The sequence below is a fragment of the Chiloscyllium punctatum genome, chromosome 45 (assembly GCF_047496795.1).
Source record: "Chiloscyllium punctatum isolate Juve2018m chromosome 45, sChiPun1.3, whole genome shotgun sequence".
Taxonomy (NCBI): Eukaryota; Metazoa; Chordata; class Chondrichthyes; order Orectolobiformes; family Hemiscylliidae; genus Chiloscyllium; species Chiloscyllium punctatum.
In genome coordinates this window covers 40,690,661-40,712,708 of record NC_092783.1, presented here as the reverse complement: position 1 = coordinate 40,712,708, position 22,048 = coordinate 40,690,661, and the positions used below count along the sequence as shown (strand labels likewise).

The 22,048-nt window shown below is 39.2% G+C and overlaps 1 protein-coding gene across 5 annotated transcripts in view; it reads right to left on the bottom strand.

Annotated features, from left to right (window-relative positions):
* Positions 1 to 22,048, bottom strand: part of kif21b (kinesin family member 21B) — a 182,227-nt gene that overhangs the window by 8,223 nt on the left and 151,956 nt on the right. For 4 of the 5 annotated variants that reach the window (XR_011955397.1, XR_011955396.1, XR_011955398.1 and 1 more), the window contains 6 exons: positions 14,559 to 14,739; positions 9,789 to 9,953; positions 8,653 to 8,770; positions 6,254 to 6,424; positions 2,313 to 2,512; positions 470 to 620 (listed from right to left, as the gene is read on the bottom strand). Coding sequence is in view for 1 of the 5 variants with exons in the window: in XM_072563572.1 (XP_072419673.1) it covers positions 2,313 to 2,512; positions 6,254 to 6,424; positions 8,653 to 8,770; positions 9,789 to 9,953; positions 14,559 to 14,739 (835 nt within the window). In the remaining 4 variants the exon portion in view is untranslated. The remainder of the gene's footprint in view (positions 1 to 469; positions 621 to 2,312; positions 2,513 to 6,253; positions 6,425 to 8,652; positions 8,771 to 9,788; positions 9,954 to 14,558; positions 14,740 to 22,048) is intronic. The other variant, XM_072563572.1, reaches the window with a different exon arrangement.

Sequence of the window (22,048 nt, the reverse complement as noted above, 5' to 3'; positions counted from 1 at the left end):
TTGAAGGTGACATGCATATATATGACTCAAACTTCATTTCAAGTACTTTCACAAATTACACATGTTACTGTAAAATGATTTGAAATTGGACAGATCTGCCAGCATGGCATGAAAATTCAAAGAGAGATTTCGCCTTGCATCTGTGATTGGCAGAAGGGCTGGTCTAATTTACCCCTGTGTTTGAGTCGACTTGAGTGGGAGCTCAGTATTCTAGCAGCAGAACTCGACAAACATAATATAATTTATTTTGTAAAATGATGGTTAGCACTTCTTATCATAAAAGGGTAAAAACACTTTGAAAAGATTGTAAGTATTTAAACTTGACAAAAGAAACTGCTCCAGCATAACCAATTTCTTTACTATTGGGTTAGGGGAATTAAAAATGCATCTTCTGGACTTAATGTTCACAACGGTGAAATTTATGGCTTTCACTTTTATTCAGAAAGGCTTAAAAGACAAATCATCATACCAATGAGCAGCAAAGAAGAATCAAGTATGGAGCAGAGCAGAAATCAGGAGATTAAGGTATACTACTGGCACGACTCTTAATGGCAAGGACACGTCGAGGTAAACAAGGAGTGAGGCCTGCAACATAATTCCATAGCTTCACCCGGCAATCGCTGTAGCAGGAAGGAAAGAGAAAAGAGAGATAAAGGAATATAATACAAGTTGGAAGATGTGAGAGGGAAGAGAGACCCCAGAATCTATTGATGCCCACCAAAGGACCTGCAAATAAAGATTTCTCCTTCTTATCATCTAGTTTTTGATTGAAATCAAATTTTCACAAGGGGAAGTAGTGCTATGTCATGAAATTAGACTGGCCTTTCCTAGGCACTTAGCAATAGTACCAAACATTTGCTTAGCTTAGGTGGAGACACAATTAAATAAATATGAAGTTTATTTTCAACAACCAAATTAAATGATGTCATGAAGCTAGTATTATAATTTAAGACTTGTAAAATAATTTGATCACAATATTAATACCATTTTAATTAAAGCATCCATCTTCAGAGAAGAATGAGACACTAAGTTTCTGGATTAGAAAGAAATAATCTCCCCTGGTGATTTATTTGCTGGCAGCGGTTTGATCCTGTTAGAAATTCTGTCTTATACTAAATATTTTAATTCCCAGCATCTAAGCTACTCTCCAAGCACACTGTTGACACGTTCTTCCCTTTAGCTTCACAGTGTAAAGCTCTCGTGATTTTTTTTTCAAAATAGTAAATCTACTTTCTAAAAAGCTAATCTGAATGGTCCATTTACTTTTAAGCTTTATTTAAAGCCACTTTATGTTTTCATACCTGCACTTCTATGCTGAATACTAAAAAATACAATTACAGTTTTTCAGTGCAGTACAATATATTAAATGCATCAATTGGGAAACTTTTAAAACACATATATTGTTAATATTCTTCTCTTTTCCGTCAATGGAGTTCTTTGTAGTCTAATGCCTCAACATTTAAATGAAAATCAAAAGGAACAAGTATTCTTGATCCAAGAAATTTCAGGAATCCTGAAACAGTCCATCCTGTATCACTTACCAAAGAAAGATTCAAGGTTATCGATGCTATACAGAGTACTCCAGAATGTGATCTCACCAATTCCCTGTACATCTATACAAGGCTCTTACTGTGTTTATTTTCCAGACTAGCTTTTTTCCCAATACTCTAATTTTTCCTTACTTTTATCATTATTTGTGTTTTTTTTTATATTTTAATCAGCAATCTAAACTGCCAGCCATCTTTGTACAATTGTGAGCTTTTTCTTCATGTTTCATACTATTTTTTACATTTCTGGTTAACCTTGGGCTGAGCTTCTTTCCTGTACAAAATTAAAAATCACACAACACCAGGTTATAGTCCAACAGGCTTATTTGGAAGCACTAGCTTTCAGTGCGCTGCTGTTTCATCAGGTGGTTATACCTGATGAATGAGCAGTGTTCTGAAAGCTAGTGCTTCCAAATAAACCTGTTGGACTACAACCTAGTGTTGTGGGATTTTTAACTTTGTACACCTCAGTCCAACACCAGCATCTCCAATTGATTATTTCTTTCCTGTGGTATTTTACTTTCCATTTGGAATTCATCCCATGTATTTTTAAAAAAATCATTAAATGTCTGCCACTGTATCTCTTTGATCCTATACCTTAAAACAACAGTTTAACAAGCTGAAGTGCACCAATCATCAGAACCAAAGTTCTTTTGCTTCTGAAAATCTGTAGTAGAATTTTCTCCCTCTTTGAACAACAATGAGCTTTCTTAACAGAGTCACTGAATTGACTCTCATAAACCAGCATGATTGTTCATGACATACCTCGAAGCAGTGAAAATCCTGCTGGAGTTTGTGCAGATGGCATTAATGGGACTGTCATGGCCTCTGATCTCTCCCAGTGGTGTAAAGTTGTCTATGTTCCAAACTTTAAGCATTCCTCCTCGGCAACCACTCAGCAACAAATCACGACCAGGTACAAATGCCAGAGCACATACCCAATCCTTGTGAGCATTAGGTATTTGCTAATTGAAATTAAAATACATATATTAAAGACTAGTATGAAAACATAACAAAACATAGAGCACAGAAATTAACACATTGCTCCAGAAATTCTGATAATAACAATGTAAATAAATCTTTAAATAGATACATCATTCTTGAATTGCCACTTGTTAAGATTAAACTATAATTGAAAATATAGAATCTCTACAGTACAAACAAAGGTCATTTGGCCCATTGAGTCTGCATACCCCTCAGAAACGCATCCAACAGACCCTCACAAACACCCCTACACACTAATCCCATAATCCACATTTACCATGGCCAACCCACCTGGCCTCCATATCCCTGGACATTATGGGGGAATTTAGCATGGCTAATCCACTAACATGCAAATCTTTGGACTGTGGGAGGAAACTGGAGCACCCGAAGGAAACCCAAGCAGACATGGGAAGAATGTACAAACTCCATACAGACAGTCGTACAAGACTAGAATCGAAACTGGGTCGATTGCTAACCACTGAGCCACCGTGCCACCCCTGTATCACAAAGAGTGAATCAAATTGGCTGAAGATTAGCAGCAGTGATGCTGGGGACCACTGGAGGAGGCCAAGATGGATCATCCACTCAACACTTCTGGCCAAAGACAGTTGCGAATACTTTGGCCTTATCCTTTGTACTGATGTGCTGGGCTCAATATCGAGTTCAATAGCGAAAGAACCTGATTCTGTCCTTCTCTGTTTTTTACCCACTCTCACAGCCAGTCCTTTTTGACATGGGTTGCTTTTCACGCAACCAACCCATTTTCACCCACTCTCAGGCCTATTATCACATCCCGATTAGTTTTCAGCATGGACTACCCATTCTCTGCTACCCTCAACTCTTATTATCACTTATTCAGCTTCACTTCTGTCCTGGCCTGCAATCCATAATACCCTTGTTTATTTGCCCCTTTCATATCTCTCTCTTTCTCTCCCCGAAGTGTATCTCCACCTATGCACTCATCTACCTCACTCCCAACTGCAACCACAGGTCTCCAACATAAATGCCAGTGTTTCCCAGCTGCTAACAGTTCTGATGAAGAGCCACCAGACTTGAAATGCTAACACAGATATACAGGACATGCTGAGATTTGTCAGCAATTTCTGTTTCAGTTTGAAAAGGATCATTGATCCTGGGAATGAGATGACTAACATGGAGAGGTGGCATTGGGCAATTGTTTAAAAGCACAGAAGACTTCACCGTTCTGGAGGACACACTACCTAGGACTTGAATAATAGAACAAAGGACAGGTATAATTAGCTTTACAATGTGCAAAGTTGGAGAACTGCACAGAAGAGTGTAAAATTATAATTACCAGATACATCTTGTAACTCGGAGATGATCAGGACGTTGATGTAACCAATATGATTGAAAAATATACAAATATGCGACTCAAATTATTACTGGGAAACTAGTCTCTTGGGATGTGAGAATAAACAATTGCCTTGTTTGGACCCACAATCGTTTCCATCTCCAATGTAATTTTAACAAGATTACACAATGCAACTCTGAGATAAAGCTCAGTAAAAGCTTTAATCATGGGGTCATGCTTTGTAGCAAGTCTGCCTAACAGATGGGGAAATGGTGGCATAATGGAAATGCACTGAACTAGTAACCCAAAGTTGGAAGAGCAACACCTCATCTTCTGCTTGAGGACATGACAGCCTTTAGGACTCAATATTGAGCTTAATAATTTTAGAGCATAAGCATCTCCTTCCATGACCATTACTCACACCTACACCTCAGGTCCTATCAAGACATGGGTGCTTTCAGTGCAGCCAACCCAATTTTACACACTCATAGAACCCATTTTCCGTCACCAGCTTCTTTTCTTCCCTGGCTTACTAGCTCTATCCCTTTGTCCACTTAACATTTTCCCTGTTCTCTCTGGCTCCCTTTCACCTATCCACTCACATCTTCCACCAAGATCCCCTTCCCCCCACCCCCAACCACCCAACCTCCCCTCCCCATCAGCATAAATACCACCTCTTCCTAGCTATCAGTTTTGAAGGGTCACCAGACTCGAAACATTAACTCTGTTTTTCTCCACAGAAATATTAACTCAATTTCTCTGTCCCATCTTTATGTTTTAGATCCTCTCAATCCAATTCTTTGTTAGATAGCAATAATCCAGAGGCCCAGGCTAATGCTCTGGGACACTGGTTCATATACCATTACTACAGCTGCTGGAATTTTAGTGAATAAAATCTGAAATTGAAAGCTAGCCTCAAAAATAGTGACCATGAAACTGATTGTTTTGAAAACCCTATCTGGCTCACTAATGTCCACTAATAAAGCAAATCTCATCTGATTTCTATTTAGTTCATTAACAGGATAAGAGCATTGCTGGCTAGGCCAGCGTTTATTGTTCATCATTAATCGGTCAGGGGGCAGTTAAGAGTCAACCATATTGCTGCGGGTCTGGAGTCACATGTAGGTCAGACCAGATAAAGATGTCAGCTTCCTTCCCTAAAGGACATTAGAGAACCATTTAGGTTTTTCCTGACAATTGACAATGGATTCATGGTCATCATTAGACTACTACCTCCAGATATTTTATTGAATTCTACTGTGGCTTTGAAGCCGGTCCCCCACAGCATTACCTGGGTCTCTGACTGAACAGTCCAGTGATAATACCATTAGACCATTGCCTCCACTGTAAATGATTCCAGTATCACAGCAATCTGGTTGACCTTAAACTTGACCTCTGAAGTTGCTCACCCACCCACTCAGGGATATTGGTGATAAGCAACCATAAATACCTCATTTTTTAACATATGTGATCCAATAATAACTTTCAAAATCTTTGCTCATACTCGGATGTGCATATTAAATTAATATGTATGTTATAAAATGGGCACAGGGCTCAACTTTATTAAATAGGTATTGGCTGAGAGTTCATAACTGAATTCTCATGCTGGAACATTTTATTAAATTATAGATTCCGTTAATGACAAGAGTCAAGAGGAGTGTGTCAAAAAGCTGCTATGAATAAATTAAGTACAATTTGGAGAATTGTGCACAGTTTTGGGCTCCATATCTCAGGAAGGATGTACTGGCCCTGGACCGGTGTTCAGAAGAGGTTCATGAGAATGGTCATAGGAGTGAAAAGTTTAACATGTGAGGAACATTTGAGAATTCATACTTGATGGAGTTCAGAAGGATGAGGGGAGTTCTAATTGAAACATACAGAATACTGAATGGCCTAGACAGAGTAGATGTTGGGAAGATGTTTCCACTGGTTGAAAAGACTAGGACTCGAGGGCAGTCTTAGTTAAAGGGAAGACCTTTTAGAATGGAGATAAGGAGAAACCTCTTCAGCCAGAGAGTGGTGAATCTATGGAATTCATTGCCACAGAAGGCTGTGGAAGCCAGATTATTGAGTATATTTAAGACTGAGTTGGATAGGTTATTGAGTATCAATGGGATCAAACTTTATGGGGAGAAAGTGGGTGAATGGGGTTGAGAAACGTATCTGCCATGATTGAATTGTGGAGCAGAGTCAATGAGCTGAATGGCTTAATTGCTGCTCCTATATCTTATGGTCTTATGGACAATCATTTAACACTGAAGGGATATTTCTCCTTGATATGTTGGAGAAGAAAAAATACATATATTCTATTTATTACAGAAGAAACTTAAACTAATAAAAAGAAAATTAATTATAAAACAAGTTGCAGTCTTTTGCTCTCAATGCAGAAATTGAAGATGAATTTTTGTACCTGTATTTGTTCTTGCCGTTCCAGGTCCCATTTTTTAATTCCATTGTCTCTGGATCCACTAAATAGAATATCCGCATGAATTGCCAAAGATTCAATTCCATCATAATGGGGAGGTTCAAAATTATGAGTGGGTCCGACATTTCCAAGGGTACTTTCAGCTATTTCAAACTTCTAGACATCAAATACGTAGTTGTTAATATTTAATGAATTAATGTAAATTCAAACATTTTCAGAAGGGCAATTTAATAAAAAATGTAGTTTAAACTCTGAAGGAACTTAATTTCCAGAATAGTAATTTTCTGAAGTAACCAATAATAATGCAATTTATGAAATGAAGCTAGATTATCACAAACAGTTTGAAAAATTGTGCTTCAATGGGTAAATAATCTGTCCTAAGTTAAAGTTCTGTACTAAAATTAAAGTCACTATCAAATGTAATAAATAATTTCATTTCAATTGGAGTTGCTCTTTGTCAGAGTTAGAAGTACAGGCCCCTTTCATGCTCAACCAGGTCAGCTCCAGAGCTGAATGACAACAGTTGATGTTGATGAGACTATTTATCTTCCAGATTATAGTTCTGCCCACAGTAGTCTTGTAACTTTTTGTTTAATTCAAACAGGTGATTTCGCGCTGTGTCACAAAAAAAATCTCAGAGCTGAGTTCTTGAGGGTTTGTGTGTCAATGGTAATGTCCCTGCCTCTGAGCCAGATTGCTAAGGTTTAAGTCCTATATGCTCCAGATGCACATACATTGTAAGTTGATTTGTTTTTAGCCTGTTAGCTGAGTGACTTGTGTTTTTTTTAAATCCAAAAAAAGCTGAATTCTTGATTGGATGTTCAGGTGATGTGTTTATAAAACTGAAAAAAAATACTGAGTTCTGGGATCTTGTGCATACAATGTAAAGTCATAGAGATCTGCAGTATAGACAAAGGCATTTTTGCCTTTCATGTCCATTCCAGTCAAGAAAAATCAGTGAAATATTCTAATCCCATTTTCCAGCACTTGGCCCATAGCATTGTATGCTTTGGTATTGCAAGTGCACATTTATATACTTCAACGGTTATGAAGGTTTCTACCTCTTCCACCCTTACAGGTAGTCAGTTCCAGATTTCCACCACCCTCTGGCTTTGCCCCACATTTCCTCTAAACCATCTGCCTTTACCTTACCTTAAATCTGTGCCCCATTGTCATTGATCCACCAAGGGGAAATGAGCCTTCCTGTCTATTATTTCCAAGCCAATTTTATACATCTCCGTCATGTCCCTTCTCAATCGCCTTTGCTCTAAGCAAAGTAATTTTCCTATGTTTGGGCTGGGAAGCCTGGGTTCAGAACCCATGTTCTCCAGAGATGTCTCATAAAATATCTGAACAGGTTGATTAAAAGTGTCTATATGTCAATCTTAGAGCCCCTATCTCATTCTGAATTTTCAAAACCAAAAGAAAGAGTTGAGCTCCAGGGCCTTGTAGCGCAGTGGTAGTGCTTCTACCTTTAGGCAAGAAGGCACAAATTAAAGTCCCACCTGATCCAGAGGTGGGTCATAGCAAACCTGAGCAGGTTAATTATATACAAAATAAAACTAAGTTTGCATATCCAGGTTCAAGTTCCATTTGTCCCAGAGATGTGTCATAGCATTCCGGACAGGTTGATTCAAGTAACTAAGACCCAAGTTCTTTAGAACTGCTCCTGGGCCTGGCTAAAGTAGCCATCAACAGGTCCAGGTCCAGATAGTGGGCAGTGGAGGGGGTCATGAATCTCAAATGCCTGCCTCTCTCCCATGACTATGCTTGTGCCTGGGTGATGCATGGCATGTCTGCCAATACACCTTGAACCTTGGAGGCATAATGGAGGCTGGACTGTATTATCTTTGCCTCTAACAGTATTTTGATTTTGGTCCCTCCCTTCTTTTCTTACCCTGCCTCCTTGATTTTTCTTTGTCACTTTGACGCTGGGTGTAGTGTTTGTAATTAGGTGATTGGGTATTTTGTTTAAGTGGTGGTCCATTATTTGAAAACAAATGGCCAAGTTCTTCCCCATTGGGGTGTTGGTTTCTGGACAGAAAAAGTGTCCAGAATGGAAAGATGAAAACCAACAGATAAAACCTTTGTAAATTTTAAAGTTTGTGCTGCCAAATTCGCGATATGAATGCTGGTGCCCAAAGCACTCTTGTGTAATCCAGAAAACAGTGAGTTTTTTTTTACCTGATGAATAATCCATAGTATATTTGATTGTATAATAGTGCTAAACTTTACTTAAAATACTGCTTGTTTTTAATTAAATCAGTGGTTTCACGTTGCAAAAAGACATATATTTAAAGGTTGTTTCGTTACTGAAGGGTTGCCACCAGAACTGGATGAGATGATGGTTTATAATACTGGGTATGAATCACAAAGAACATTACCTTCACATAGTGATCTTTGGATCCAGTGATGACCAAGTCATGTCTTGTTGCCATTCTCTCCACTGTGAGGCACATTACTGGACCAATGTGGCCTGTGAGTTTCCCAACAGGTTGGATTCTAAATGAAGCAAAAGGCAAAAATTAATATTGGAGCTGACCAAAATTAGGTCAGCGTTCAGCCAACCAACATGTTGCTTAATCAAAGAATCATTCTTCTGAAAAAATACAACCCTGACAATCGGCAATGGCTTCACGATCATTATTATTTTTGGATTCAAATTCCACAGGCTGCCAAGGTGGGATTCAAACCTGGGTCCCCAGAATGTTGCCTGGTTCTCTGGATTAATAGTCTAGCAATAATACCATTAGACTATCGCCTACCTCGAAGACGTATAACCAGTGAACTACCACGCAAGACAAAATTCTAAATCAAAAACTAAAAAAACTTTTTCCTCAAGGTTTATTGTCCTCTAAAACTATTAAGTCTTAAAAGTTCATTCCCAGGTTATGAATGCTCTAACAAGAGTGATATTTATTGAGCATCCCTCTTTGTCCTTTAAGGTGGGCATACTGCATTGGACTGCCAGTTCAAGTATTCTGAATGAGTGACAATGAAGCAATGTCATCCATTTCAGGATGGCGTGTGACTTGGACATGAACTTGGGGGTGAAGGTATTACCATTCACTTTTTCATTCTAGGCAAATTGCTGCAGTGCATTCTTCATAGTAGATAGTACTCACTGCAGCCAAGGTATGGTATTGGTAAAGTTCAATGGATGGTAATGCTTGTGAATAAACTACTGATTAAGCAAATTTCTCTGTTCTTGAAGATATTAAAATTCTTGAGGGTTGCTGAAAGAATCCTCAATAAGTAAGTGACAGCATTCTCATTTGTGCCTTGTACACCATTATGAGACTTTGGGGAATCAGCAGTTAAGTTTAACAAATCAATTTTTTAAAAAGATCATCGTCTACTTCATAAGTAATCATCGAGAAACTATATTAATCGAATAATGAAGAATCAAAATATCTGTTCTGTATATTATTTAAGAACGTCACATTTTATCAAATGCACTGAAGTTAAAACTAACTTGTAAAATATACAACAAACAACATAACCAGGAAAAATGCCTTACTTTTTAAGGTCCCAGATGCGGACAGAGTTGCCAGTAGCAGCATAGAGGAGAGTGCCAGCAGGATTCAGTGCAATCTGATTGATCTGGTGCTCACCTTGTGCAATTCTCACAGTGCGATTGGTTGTGCTGGCACAAGCATCACCTGAAGTCACCTGACCAGAGGAACTGATCATATAAAAAGATAAAATGTTATTTGTCAGTGAGCACCAGGTTGAAGACATCTTGAAATTTGTTAATTTCATTGCATTCAATCTCTGACTTCATGAAGTGGATTAGCACCTGCAAGCCACTAACCTCCTGGAAAGTGGTGTATTTGAGCAGAAAACAAGGGACTTAGTCAACATCCAAGCTGCATTGAAAACAAAGTGCTCTTGCTCTCTCCCAACAAACTGCAGAGTCAAAATAATTTCTAATTTTCACATGAATGACCTTGTGAAGTAAAGAGCCTTGTAAAACCACCAACTTCATGTTAATTTTCTTTCTTGAACTTCCTCTTTTACCCCACCCCAAAAATCAATTAAAATTGATAACTTACAGAAAAATAGTGAGGACTGTTATAATTCTGACTATATTAATCCATTAAAATATTACTTATAAATCTTCAACTATGCTCTTTGCTTCATTGTGTATATCGTCTTCCGTGAATCTATTACTTGAGTCATGTTTTTTGAGCACAGGGTTCCTGTGGGATTACAGTTGAAATACTAGTTCTTGATTAATTAATTCAATTGGACTTCCTTAATACTTGAAGTCGATCCATTTATATTTGCCAGTATACTTTCTATCACTGGCATACCTTCTAATATAATGAATAAAATCAAACATAATTTTCTGAATATGGTTTGATCAGAACTTTGTAAACCTTGAACTTAACCTTGTTAAAACTGCCTTAGCATCTCTATGTAGCTATTCTGTTAGCATTGCTAATTCCTCTGGGGAGTGGTGGCACACTGGTACTGTCACTAGACTAGTGATCCAAGACCCCAGGCTAATGTTCTGAGGACGTGGGTTTGAATCCCATCACAGCAGATAGTGAAATTTGACAATTCTATCCAGTAGCCTTAACATCAGAAATAGGTTCCAAAAATGGTTTATATGTGCACCAGATGGGGAATGGCTATGGGACAGTGCCACTCCTCTCCTCTGTTACATCTCTTTTATTCTGCCATCCAGATCCAAAAATTCTGAACTAATCACTCTCAGCCAGACTATGCTCCAATCAATTGTATTTTTGCTAATAATCTCTGAAGCAGAATGTCACCAAATGCCTTTCGGAAGATTCTAAAGACAATTTTATAGAATTTCTACAGTGTGCAAACAGGCTATTTGGCCCGAGAAGTCCACACCAGCGAGTATTCCACCCCTACCCATTCCTCCACCCTATTACTCTACATTTATCCTGATTAATGCACCTAATCTACACATCCCTGAACACAATTTAGCATGGCCAATTCACCTAACCCCTGCACATTTTTGGACTGTGGAGGAAACCAGAGCACCTGGACGAAACCCATGTAGACACAAAGAGAATGTGCAAACTTCACACAGACAATCACCCGAGGCTAGAATCAAACCTGGGTTCCTGGTGCTGTGATGCAGCAGTGCTAACCACTGAGCCACTGAGCCACCCCTGAGTGTTGAACAATATCCAAAGCCAGCTCCATGTCCACTGTGTTAATGGGCCATATATAAAATACAACTAAGGTTAGTCAGACATGATATATGCTTCACAAACTCATACTGTTTTTCCTCAATCAGATTATTCTTGTCAAACAGTTAGTCACACATTTCTTTGATGATAGAATTGCGTAACCTCCCACAATGGACAGTAAACTGATAGGTCTATATTTTCCTGCTTTCTTCTTTCCACTCTACTTAAACACTTAAGGAAGAAAAGTAATTTTCCCCTCCAGTGCCATAATTCCGTTAAGTGAACAGCTTTGTGAGAAACCATGAATAACATACTCCAGACTAAAACTGTATCTCAAGAATTCTAGCTTTCATTATTTTTTTTTAAAAATCCAATTACATGCTATACCCTAGATTCCTGTAGTGTTTAAACATTCAGAAGAACTTTGTTAAAATGTTATTAAAGGCATACCAAAAATCAAAATTAACTGCCTTGATTCTGGCCTCAAGAAAATTAAGTAAATGGATCTGACAACAGCTTTCATTCCGACACTGGTTTTCTGTTTTTTATTATTTCTGTTAATCTGTTGAGACCACAATTATCCATTTATTTGGCAGTTTATAATTTGTGTCACTATAAGTGTTCATTTCCATATACATGGATCCACAACCACACATATTTATTCTTTATGAAATCTTCATTACAATAGGTTCCTCTGATGTCCCCAGAAATCAGATCTGTGTGACTTACTCATCATATGTCCTTTTTAACTTAATAAGCATCAATGGCTCATTTTAAAAACCTTTGTGACAGAAAACTATCAGTTTAATGGATGAATATTATGCTTGTTTTACTGAACAGTTCCAGAAATGTATTTAAAATTTTAAATATTTTTGTCTTCCATTATTACACCATCATGTCTAGATTTTAGACTTTTAACTCAATATACCACATCCAAGGTTTCTTAAAAAATAATTACCATGCATTTCAGTTTGTGCTATACTCCTCCGAAAGTTCTCTCCTTTTAACTTTAGTTTTTTATAGTTCATTTTTCTTTCTTAATCTCCTTCAATTTAACTATGCAATCTTTCTGGAATGTTTGTTTATTTTACTTGTAGTAAAGGTTTGTTCCATTTTCTTCAAAATGAGTTCCCTTCCAACAAAGCTTCCTAGTTGATGCTGATAGTATTCTTATTTGTTTGAAACTTGTCTTTCTACATGAATTTTTAAAATATCCCTTCCAGATGCACATTACCTGATAACCTTACAAATAATTATATATCCAGCAAGTACAAGTTAATTTGAAAAAACAGTTAAGTTAGTTAATGACAAAAAAACAATTCCAGCAAGCTATTCCAATCAAAAGGTGATTAGGAATCCTTTTTAATTTGCTGATATGAAGGAAATATTGTTTGCAAAAAGAAATGAGTTGAATATAAATAATAGGATAATACAAGACAATACAAAAGTTATTCTATGGTTTAACTTTTGTGAACTTGCACTCAGGACAATAACAGTCGGGGCAACAGCATTGTCAAGATTACAGTGGTGCTGGAAAAGCACAGCAGGTCAGGCAGCATCCGAGGAGCAGGAAAATCGACACTGCTGCATTTTCCTACTCCTCCCTGCTGTGCTTTTCCAACACCACTCTAATCTTGACTCTAATCCTCGTCATCTGCAGTCCTCACTTTCACCCAGCTAATGCATTGTACATGTTCTGTGGAAAGATTGGATGAACCTGAATTAATTTATTTTCGATTAGATTCCCTACAGTGTAGAAACAGGCCCTTCGGCCTAACAAGTCCACACCGACCCTCCGAAGAGTAACCCATTCCCCCTCTGACTAATGCACCTAGCAACTATGGACAATTTAGCATGGCCAATTCACCTGACCTGCACATCTTTGGAATGTGGCAGACACGGGGAGAATGTGCAAACGCCACACAGACGGTTGGCCCAAGGCTGGAATCGAACCTGGGACCCTGGTGCTATGAGGCAGCAGTGCTAATCACTGAGCCACTGTGCTGCCCTTTTGTTCCGTGTTTGTTTTGTTCCATGTTTAATAGAATCATAGAATCTCAACAGTGCGGAAAGAGGCCATTTGGCCCATTGAATCCACATTAATCCTCTGAACAGCATTCCATCCATATCCAGACCCAGCCCCCACCCTAATCTTGTAACCCCATGTTCACTATAGCAAACCCACCTAACATACACATCTCTGGACTGTGGGAGGAAACTGGAGTACTGGGAGGAAAGCCATGCAGATATGGGGCAAATATGCAAACTTCACACAGACAGTCACTCAAGACTGGAATCGAACCCGGGTCCCTGTCACTATGATGCAGCAATGCTAACTACTGAGCCACTGTGCTGCCCTATTTCTTATTTTTATTAACAAATGTCAAGTTCAACCAAAAATTAATGACAGGGTTTACCATACGTATATTTAATGAATTATGTTTCTTTTAGATTTTTTTATGGACCAGACCAAACTCCCTTCAGATATTTCAAGGAGATAGCCTAACTTTTTCTTATTTAAAGGTGGTGTAAGGTGCTGTGTTCCAGATGTAATTCTGTAGGTTACACTACTTTTTCAAAAGCGCAGTTTATTCTTAGTCGATCGTTAAAATACAAATAAAAGAAAAAATAATTGGCATAACTTTAACTCTATTGAAAACTTATTGGAATAATAGATTATTTAACTATTAAACAGCAATGTTTCCAAAATAGTAACATCCCATGAATACACCCTTGGCAAAGGCAAATTGAGAACATAGATTGTCTCACATGCAATGTTTCTCCAGCCCAGAAGGAAAGAATATCAAGAGAAAATTCTGGCAGAGAAAGAGAACTCTGCTGTGGCAGAGAGATGAATTACAGCCAAATTCAAAACCCCAACAACTACTGAAAGCTAAGTTAAAGCCCTGGTTCTGTGGAAGCCTGACTCCACTCATTCATGCTACTTCTATTGCTTCAACTTATAAAAAAACCCAAGCCTTCATGCGCTGTTTACTGAGTTAGCTTGGAGGAGACACCTTGGCACTTACAGCTCAACTCCTGTCTTGAAAAAATGAAAAGGACCATATACATCTCTTAAAGCCATAATATCAACACAGACTGTAGGGCAAGTTCCTTACGTTAGTGTCCTGATGCATTTGGGGCTCTCTCGGATATCCCAAATTTTGATGTATGATGTGGAGACAGTAAACACAAGACTGGAGTAACTGCAGTATTTGACGGAGACGACATTGTTCGGGTGCCCTTTCAGGGTACTGATTTCCTGTCCTGTTGCCAAATTCCACACTTTACAAGTGCGATCTGAATAAATTACAGAGCACAAAATTATCCAAGGAACAGAAATTTTTCAAAAATCGTTTTTTTACTGATACAAAAGGAAAGTAGAAACAAACTATAAAATGACCTATCCTAGCAATTAAATGAACTTTCTCAATGATCAACAGACATATACACCTAAACAACCACAGAAAGGTCATCCTGATGAATAACGAAACAACTTGATTTATCTGTATCCCATTACCTTCTTTTAGGCTTTAAATTGTTGGTTAGAGGCAATCTGGCAACAACAATTTTGTAGGTCACCTCGTCTAGTTCAATATCATGTACAGTGCTGTCCATCATCTCACAGGCCAGTAAACAAAATTGCCTTTGACTGGCTCAAGCTAATATCTGTTCAAGGTTTTCAATCAATACTCAAAAAAATTATGAATCATTTCCCAAAATTTACAAAACATCCACAAAAAATGTACTCGTACTGACACTAATCAGAGAAATGTCCCTTCCATTCTATTCATGGGGTGAGGGTGGGGATGGGGGTGGGGGGCTGGTGATTAACTACTCCTCCAATCACAGATTACAAGAAACAGCCTGTGGCTGGTGAAGCAGTGGCAGCTGGATAAGTAAATGCAGGGATTGACGGAGTCACTGGGGGAACAGGGAGACTGAGGCTTGCACGTGTGAAGGTTGGTGGCCAGCTTCCTTTTTGCTGAGGCTGAAATGTGAAGCTCGCCTTTTTTTAGGGAGCAACCCTTCTTCCTGCTTTCTCTGTGGATTTTTGTGAGAAAAGGAAGGCTGCAAAGGAGCTTGTGGTCTCAAGGGGCAGCAAGAGGGGTATGTGGAGATTGGGAGTCTGGAATGAGCTTGGGAGAGGGTTTAAGCAAGGCAGAACAATGAGGAGAGTCAATGAGGGAAAAGGGTGGTCTCAAAGGGACAAGATTTTTTTGCAGGGCAGTAAGGCTGCATATTGCAAGGGAGAGAGTGGGTGAGAATGAGAGGGAGGTTGCAATGACGGAGAAGATGAATTAAATGCAAAAAAAAGTTTCAAATCTGGTCTACAAAGGAACGCTCCACTAACTCATAGCATGGTTAACTAGAAATCACAGAGTTTTTTTTTAGTGCACGAATCTTTATTCAATTAATCTTCTGTTTTTTTTCTTTTTTTTCTTTTTTTTTGCTTTTTTTAAATTATTTTTTTTTAACCCCCACACTACCGCCTAAGTGCGGTAGTGCTTATTTTTTCCCCAGCACCCATGGTGTGTGTGTGTGTGTGTAGGTGCGAGACACAGTGAAAGACACAAAGTGCACAAATCTTTATTCAATTGCCACCACCAGGAAGATAGGAAACCACCAGAGTGGCCAGTGACAAGCACTGCCCTTCACATCAAAGGGCAATGCTGTGTGTTCAAAACAGTGAAGGAGAGGGTAAGGACTAAATCAAAATAGAGTTGGACGGGGAAATAATATACTCCACTCTCTGCGGCGCCCACCTCTCCCTGAATAACTCCAGGGTGTTGGTGGACACCGCGCGCTCCTTCTCCAAGGACACCCGGGCTCTAACGTAACCCCGGAAGAGGGGCAGGCAGTCGGCCCTAACGACCCCCTCCACGGCCCACTGCCTGGACCTGTTGATGGCCAGTTTGGCCAGGCCCAGGAGCAGACCCACGAGGAGGTCTTCGGACCTGCCCTCCCTCCTCCGTACCGGGTGCCCGAAGATCAGGAGCGTGGGACTGAAGTGCAGCCAAAAGCAAGGAGAAGGTTTTTGAGAAAATCAAAAAGGGAGTGCAAACGCCCACACCCAATATATACATGGTCCACGGACTCCACAGCGCCACAGAACAAGCAGAAAATCACGGAGTTAATTAATTATATGCAAATAAATATTTCTTACCACTTGCTTAAAACCACACAAGGGCTATACTATGGAGAAGATAGTAGCTGACACTATTGTAATGAACTCTGTGTCAGTTGTTAAAAAAAATCCAAGACCGAAACTAAGAAAAAGGTAGTAGCTGCTTGGTTAAACAATTTTAACTTTGTGAATATGTTATGGAAACAAATTAGTTGCAACTTTAGCAGTCTGTGGAAGATGTGTTTAGAGTCACAGCTTTTTGTGTGTATAAATATTTGGAAAAAAAATGTTAATTTATGCTTCTCATATTAATTTAATTAATAGTACATACTCCTTATATGTTGTCTTTAGGTTTAATGGGTTAATAATTATGGAGAACATTAATGAATTCCTCTAATTCTGCTTCTGTGTGAGTTCAAGTAATTTATACATTAACACAAGTACAGAAGGTAATGTTACATGACTGCATTAGCCAAAAGAAGTTAGTGAGAATGAAAAATGGCCCCTGATGACCAAAAAGAAAAAAAATAGAGAAGAGCCCTTAAAAATTAAAATTGTCCCCTTTAAATTTGAAAGAGTTTTCTATATTAAGTGGTTAATGTAGGAACCTTAGCTTACTCCATTTTTTCTTCTTTCCCGAAACATCAGATTATACCTCTTTAGTGTGCTAGTAACACCTTCAATTTCAAAGCCTATGCCTTTATATTTATTAGATTGAAACTCAACACATCAAATTATGCCAATAAAGAGATCAATGTTCAGAAGCTTTCAAAAACTGGGGGTGCAATCTCAGCCAACGTGTCCACAGGCTGATGCAATGAAATGGTAAAAAGAAATTAATCTGCACCACTTCCTGCCACTTTCGCCCATCTGGTTGGATTGCAGTGTTGACACAGCTCTATGCACATGACATGAACTGGCAGCAAGTGAAAAACGAAGTTTAAACATGATTTTTTCACTACCTTCAAAAATTGTACTTGTTATCAGGATAAATTAATTTACAGGTAAACAATCCTTCATCCGAAATCTTGAAATCCGAAAAGGTCCGAAATCCGAAGGATTTTCATGAAGTTTTTTCTCATTAACAAAGTTGTTTGGCATGCAAACAGTTAACCCAACTCCACACCCACTCGATGTGTGTCACTCGAATGCAACGTGAGACAGTGTGGGGCATGGCCCAATACTGGCAGGCCTCAATTCTGTCTTAGGACCCGTAGTACTCACAGTGAGTCTGCTGTTCGGTAAGATTTTTAAAAATTTCACCATCAAACTGTCACTTATTCCGAAATTCGAGAAATTCCGAATTCCAAAAACCAGCTGGTCCCAAGTGTTTCAAATGAAAGATTGTGTACCTGTAGTCCTGTTCCTTAACCACATATTGCCAGAATTAATGATTGATTTTACAATATAAAAAGTTGAATATGTTCTACCATTTGCAATAATATACTTTTTTTGTATTAAACACAGTGATTTAAGCATAAATAGCAAACAATCCTACATAGTTTAGGATTGAAAGTTATTGAGAATGAAGATATAGCCCCTGAAGATCAGATACAGTCCTCCAGAGGAGATTGGTAGTTGGAATTCAAAAGACATTTGAATATGTACCTCAAGATTAAAATAGATTAGCAGGGTTATGTGGAATGCTGGGGGATTATAAGGCTGGCTGAACTGCTCTTGCTGAGAGCCAGCTTGGACACAACTAATTGAATGGCTTTATTCTGTGCTGAAGCTATTCCTTTCAATGTCAATTTTCTTTTGTAATCAATTTTCAGGCATTGTGCAGTCAAAAGGCACATTAACTAGTGAGCATATTACAAGGATAAATAATTTTCATTGCCTGAACCTTGCACGGTAATTTTGTGCTGGTTCAACATTCAACATAAAATATAACCGAAAATGCAGCAAAGAAATAGTCATGCACATCAGATCTTGACATGAAACCTTGAATAAATCAGAATAATTTGTAATAGCAAAACGCCAAGATAAGTTACAGTTGAATGAAATGGATTGAAGATGCTTAAGTAGTAATGAGGAACAAGGCTTTATTAGTCAGAATCAAATGTTCCTTTCTGCTGTCATCCAGTGCCCACAGATTATATTAGGTTTTCCTAATTTATAGCAGAGCAAAATATTGTAACCGAGTGGTCATGATTTTTTGAGAAGATTTATAGCTCAGGTTGTGGTTCAGGATGTAAGTTTGCTTGCTGAGCTGGAAGATTTGTTTTCAGACGTTTCATCACTATGCTAGGTTACACCAGTTGAAGTGTTGAAGTGCTGGTGTACTGTCCCGCTTTCTACTTACATGTCTTGGTCGGTTGTGGTGGGTGATATCACTTCCGGTTCAAGGACACCAAGGTAGAGGATGATGAGGTCATGGTTCCCTTCAATGTGACGGCACTATTCACGTCAATTAACATCAGCCTGGCCAAAGAAACACTGGCTGCCCTACTAAAAAACCAGGGACACCAACACTAGACTGCACCAACTCGATCAGCAAGGACATCCTCAAACTAGTAGACCTGTGCCTCACAACCCACTTCACCTTCAATGACAAGATATGAAAACAAATCAATGGGACACCAATATCAGGATTCTTGGCAGAAGCAGTTCTGGAGAGGTTGGAATGAGCAGCTCTCCCCATGATCCAGCCCAAGCTTTAGAACTGCTATGTGGATTACACTTACGTCATCATGAAAAATAACAAATTAGAAGAAACCCCCAAACGCAAACAACATCCTTACTGGTATTAAGTTCACCAAAGAGGAAGAGAACAACTAGAGACTGCCCTTCCTAGATGTCACAGTAGAATGAAAAGCCAATGGACAGCTGCAGACTAGTGTCTACAGGAAAGCGACACACACTGACCAGATAATCAACGACAGGAGCAACACCCACAAACAAAGCTGCATCAGGACATTATTTAAACAAGCCACAACACACTGCAGCACCCAGGAACTACAAGATGCCAAAGAAAATGACCTATACAACATATTCAAGAACAACAGGTTCCTGATAAGCACAGTCCGCTGATTCTTACACAACAAACCTAAACAAGAAGACACAACACGCCCAGACACTCGAGACACACTACCATCCATCAAAGACATCTCAGAGATCACAACCAGACTACTCCAGCACCCTGGCATCATGGTAGCCCACAAACCGAAACAGCTTTGATGAATCTTAAGGACCCCATATCAACAACCAGCAGAACAAACGTCATATACAAAATACCCTGCAAGGACTGCAACAAACACTACATCGGACAGACTGGCAGGAAACCAGCCACCAGGGTACACGAGCAACAGCTAGCCGTCAAAAGACACGACCAGCTATCATTAGTATCCTTACACACAGACACGGGACACCAGTTTGACTGGGACAATACATCCATCCTGGGAAAGACTAAACAAAGACACGAACAGGAATTTCTAGAAGCTTGGCGTTCAAGCCAGAACTCCATCAACAAACACATCAATTTGGATCTCATTTACCAATCTCTCAGAAAAAGAACTGGAAGTGATATCACCCACAACAGAACAAGCACACATAAACAAAAAGTGGGACAGTACACCAGCGCTTCAACGGAGGCTTACTAATGATATTACCTTGCATAGTGATGAAATGTCTGAGAACAAATCTTCCAGCTCAGCAAGCAAACTTACAACCTAATAGTAACCAAATTCAAAACATTGTTAAACCATTTAATGGCAACTGAAGCCTGTGCTGGAAACTGAAATTGCTTGTCAGGAGAAGTTTACGTTTTTCTGAGGAACACAGCAAAGTATAAAATTGATGAAAACTGTGTGCGCAATTTGGACATAAGAGTACTTTTTCTCCAATTTGATCATTTCAATGAGAAGTTGCCAAGCTTGAAATGACAGTTAATTGTGGAATACAATTCATCTAACTCTGTCGAAGAAATTCCACCTCAATCTTTGAAGAGCATCCACTCCTGAACAAGAAATGCATTTCACTGTTCCCTGAACAGAATGCCTAATTCAACACTGGTATCATTCCATTTGCCTGTTAAGACCAGCCAGACTCTCTTACAATGGATCCCTTCAGCTGGAAAGAAGGTTCACCATGTTGGTTTAGAACACATGTGAAATCCCAGAGATAAAATGTCAAAAATCACACAACACCAGGTTATAGTCCAACAGGTTTAATTGGAAGCACACTAGCTTTCGGAGCGACGCTCCTTCATCAGGTGATTGTGGAGGGCTCGATCGTAACACAGAATTTATAGCAAAAATTTGCAGTGTGATGTAACTGAAATTATACATTGAAGAATTGATTGTCTGTTAAGCCTTTCATCTGTTAGAATACAGTGATAGTTTCTCTTCTTTCACGTGTAAATCACAAAACCCTTTTACGTTGCAGGCAAGGATGCCCGGAGGCATGGTACATTGGGGAAACCGAGCAAAGGCTACGACAACGGATGAATGGGCACCGCACAACAATCAACAGTCAGGAGGGTTCCCTCCCAGTTGGGGAACATTTCAGTGGTCCAGGACATTCAGCCTCGGACCTTTGGGTGACCATCCTCCAAGGTGGACTTCGGGACAGGCAGCAAAGGAAAGTGGCCGAGCAGAGGCTGATAGCTAAGTTCGGTACCCATAGGGAGGGCCTCAACCAGGACCTTGGGTTCATGTCACATTACAGGTGATCACCATTGCACTATACACACACACACACAGATATTCCTACACACACACACTCTCACATACACACGGACACAGGTAGACACAGACGCGCACAAAGACACCCACACACACCCTTATAGACACACACACTCCCACACATGCACCCCCTCACAGACTTAAGACTCACTACACACACACACACACTCTCAACCCCCACCCCAAACAGACACACAATAGACAGACAAAAACCCACATGCACACATATATTTTGTGGGGTGAATTTGTACTTGCAGAGTTACATTGCACTTTGCTCAAAAACTGCATGCATTCATGTAAAACTTTGTTATGTCACTTTTTAGATTAGAATCAATCTAAACATCAGGTCATAGACAGAGAACACAGGGGGCTAACACCTTCAACATATTATCAAGCTATCACCATTGTTAACAGCTAACCCGAGAATGCAACTTTAAAAAAAAAGGGTTTTGTGATTTACACATAAAGAAGTGAAACTATCACTGTATTCTAACAGATGAAAGGCTTAACAGACAATCAATTCTTCAATGTATAATTTCAGTTACTTCACACTGCAAATTTTTGCTATAAATTCTGTGTTACAATCGAGCCCTCCACTATCACCTGATGAAGGAGCGTCGCTCCGAAAGCTAGTGTGCTTCCAATTAAACCTGTTGGACTATAACCTGGTGTTGTATGATTTTTAACTTTGTACACCCCAGTCCAACACCGGCATCTCCGAATCAAGATAAAATGTCAGCTTGGATGTTACTGTGCCACCCAGCCTTGCATCTCTCCTCCCCTCATTGAGTTCTTA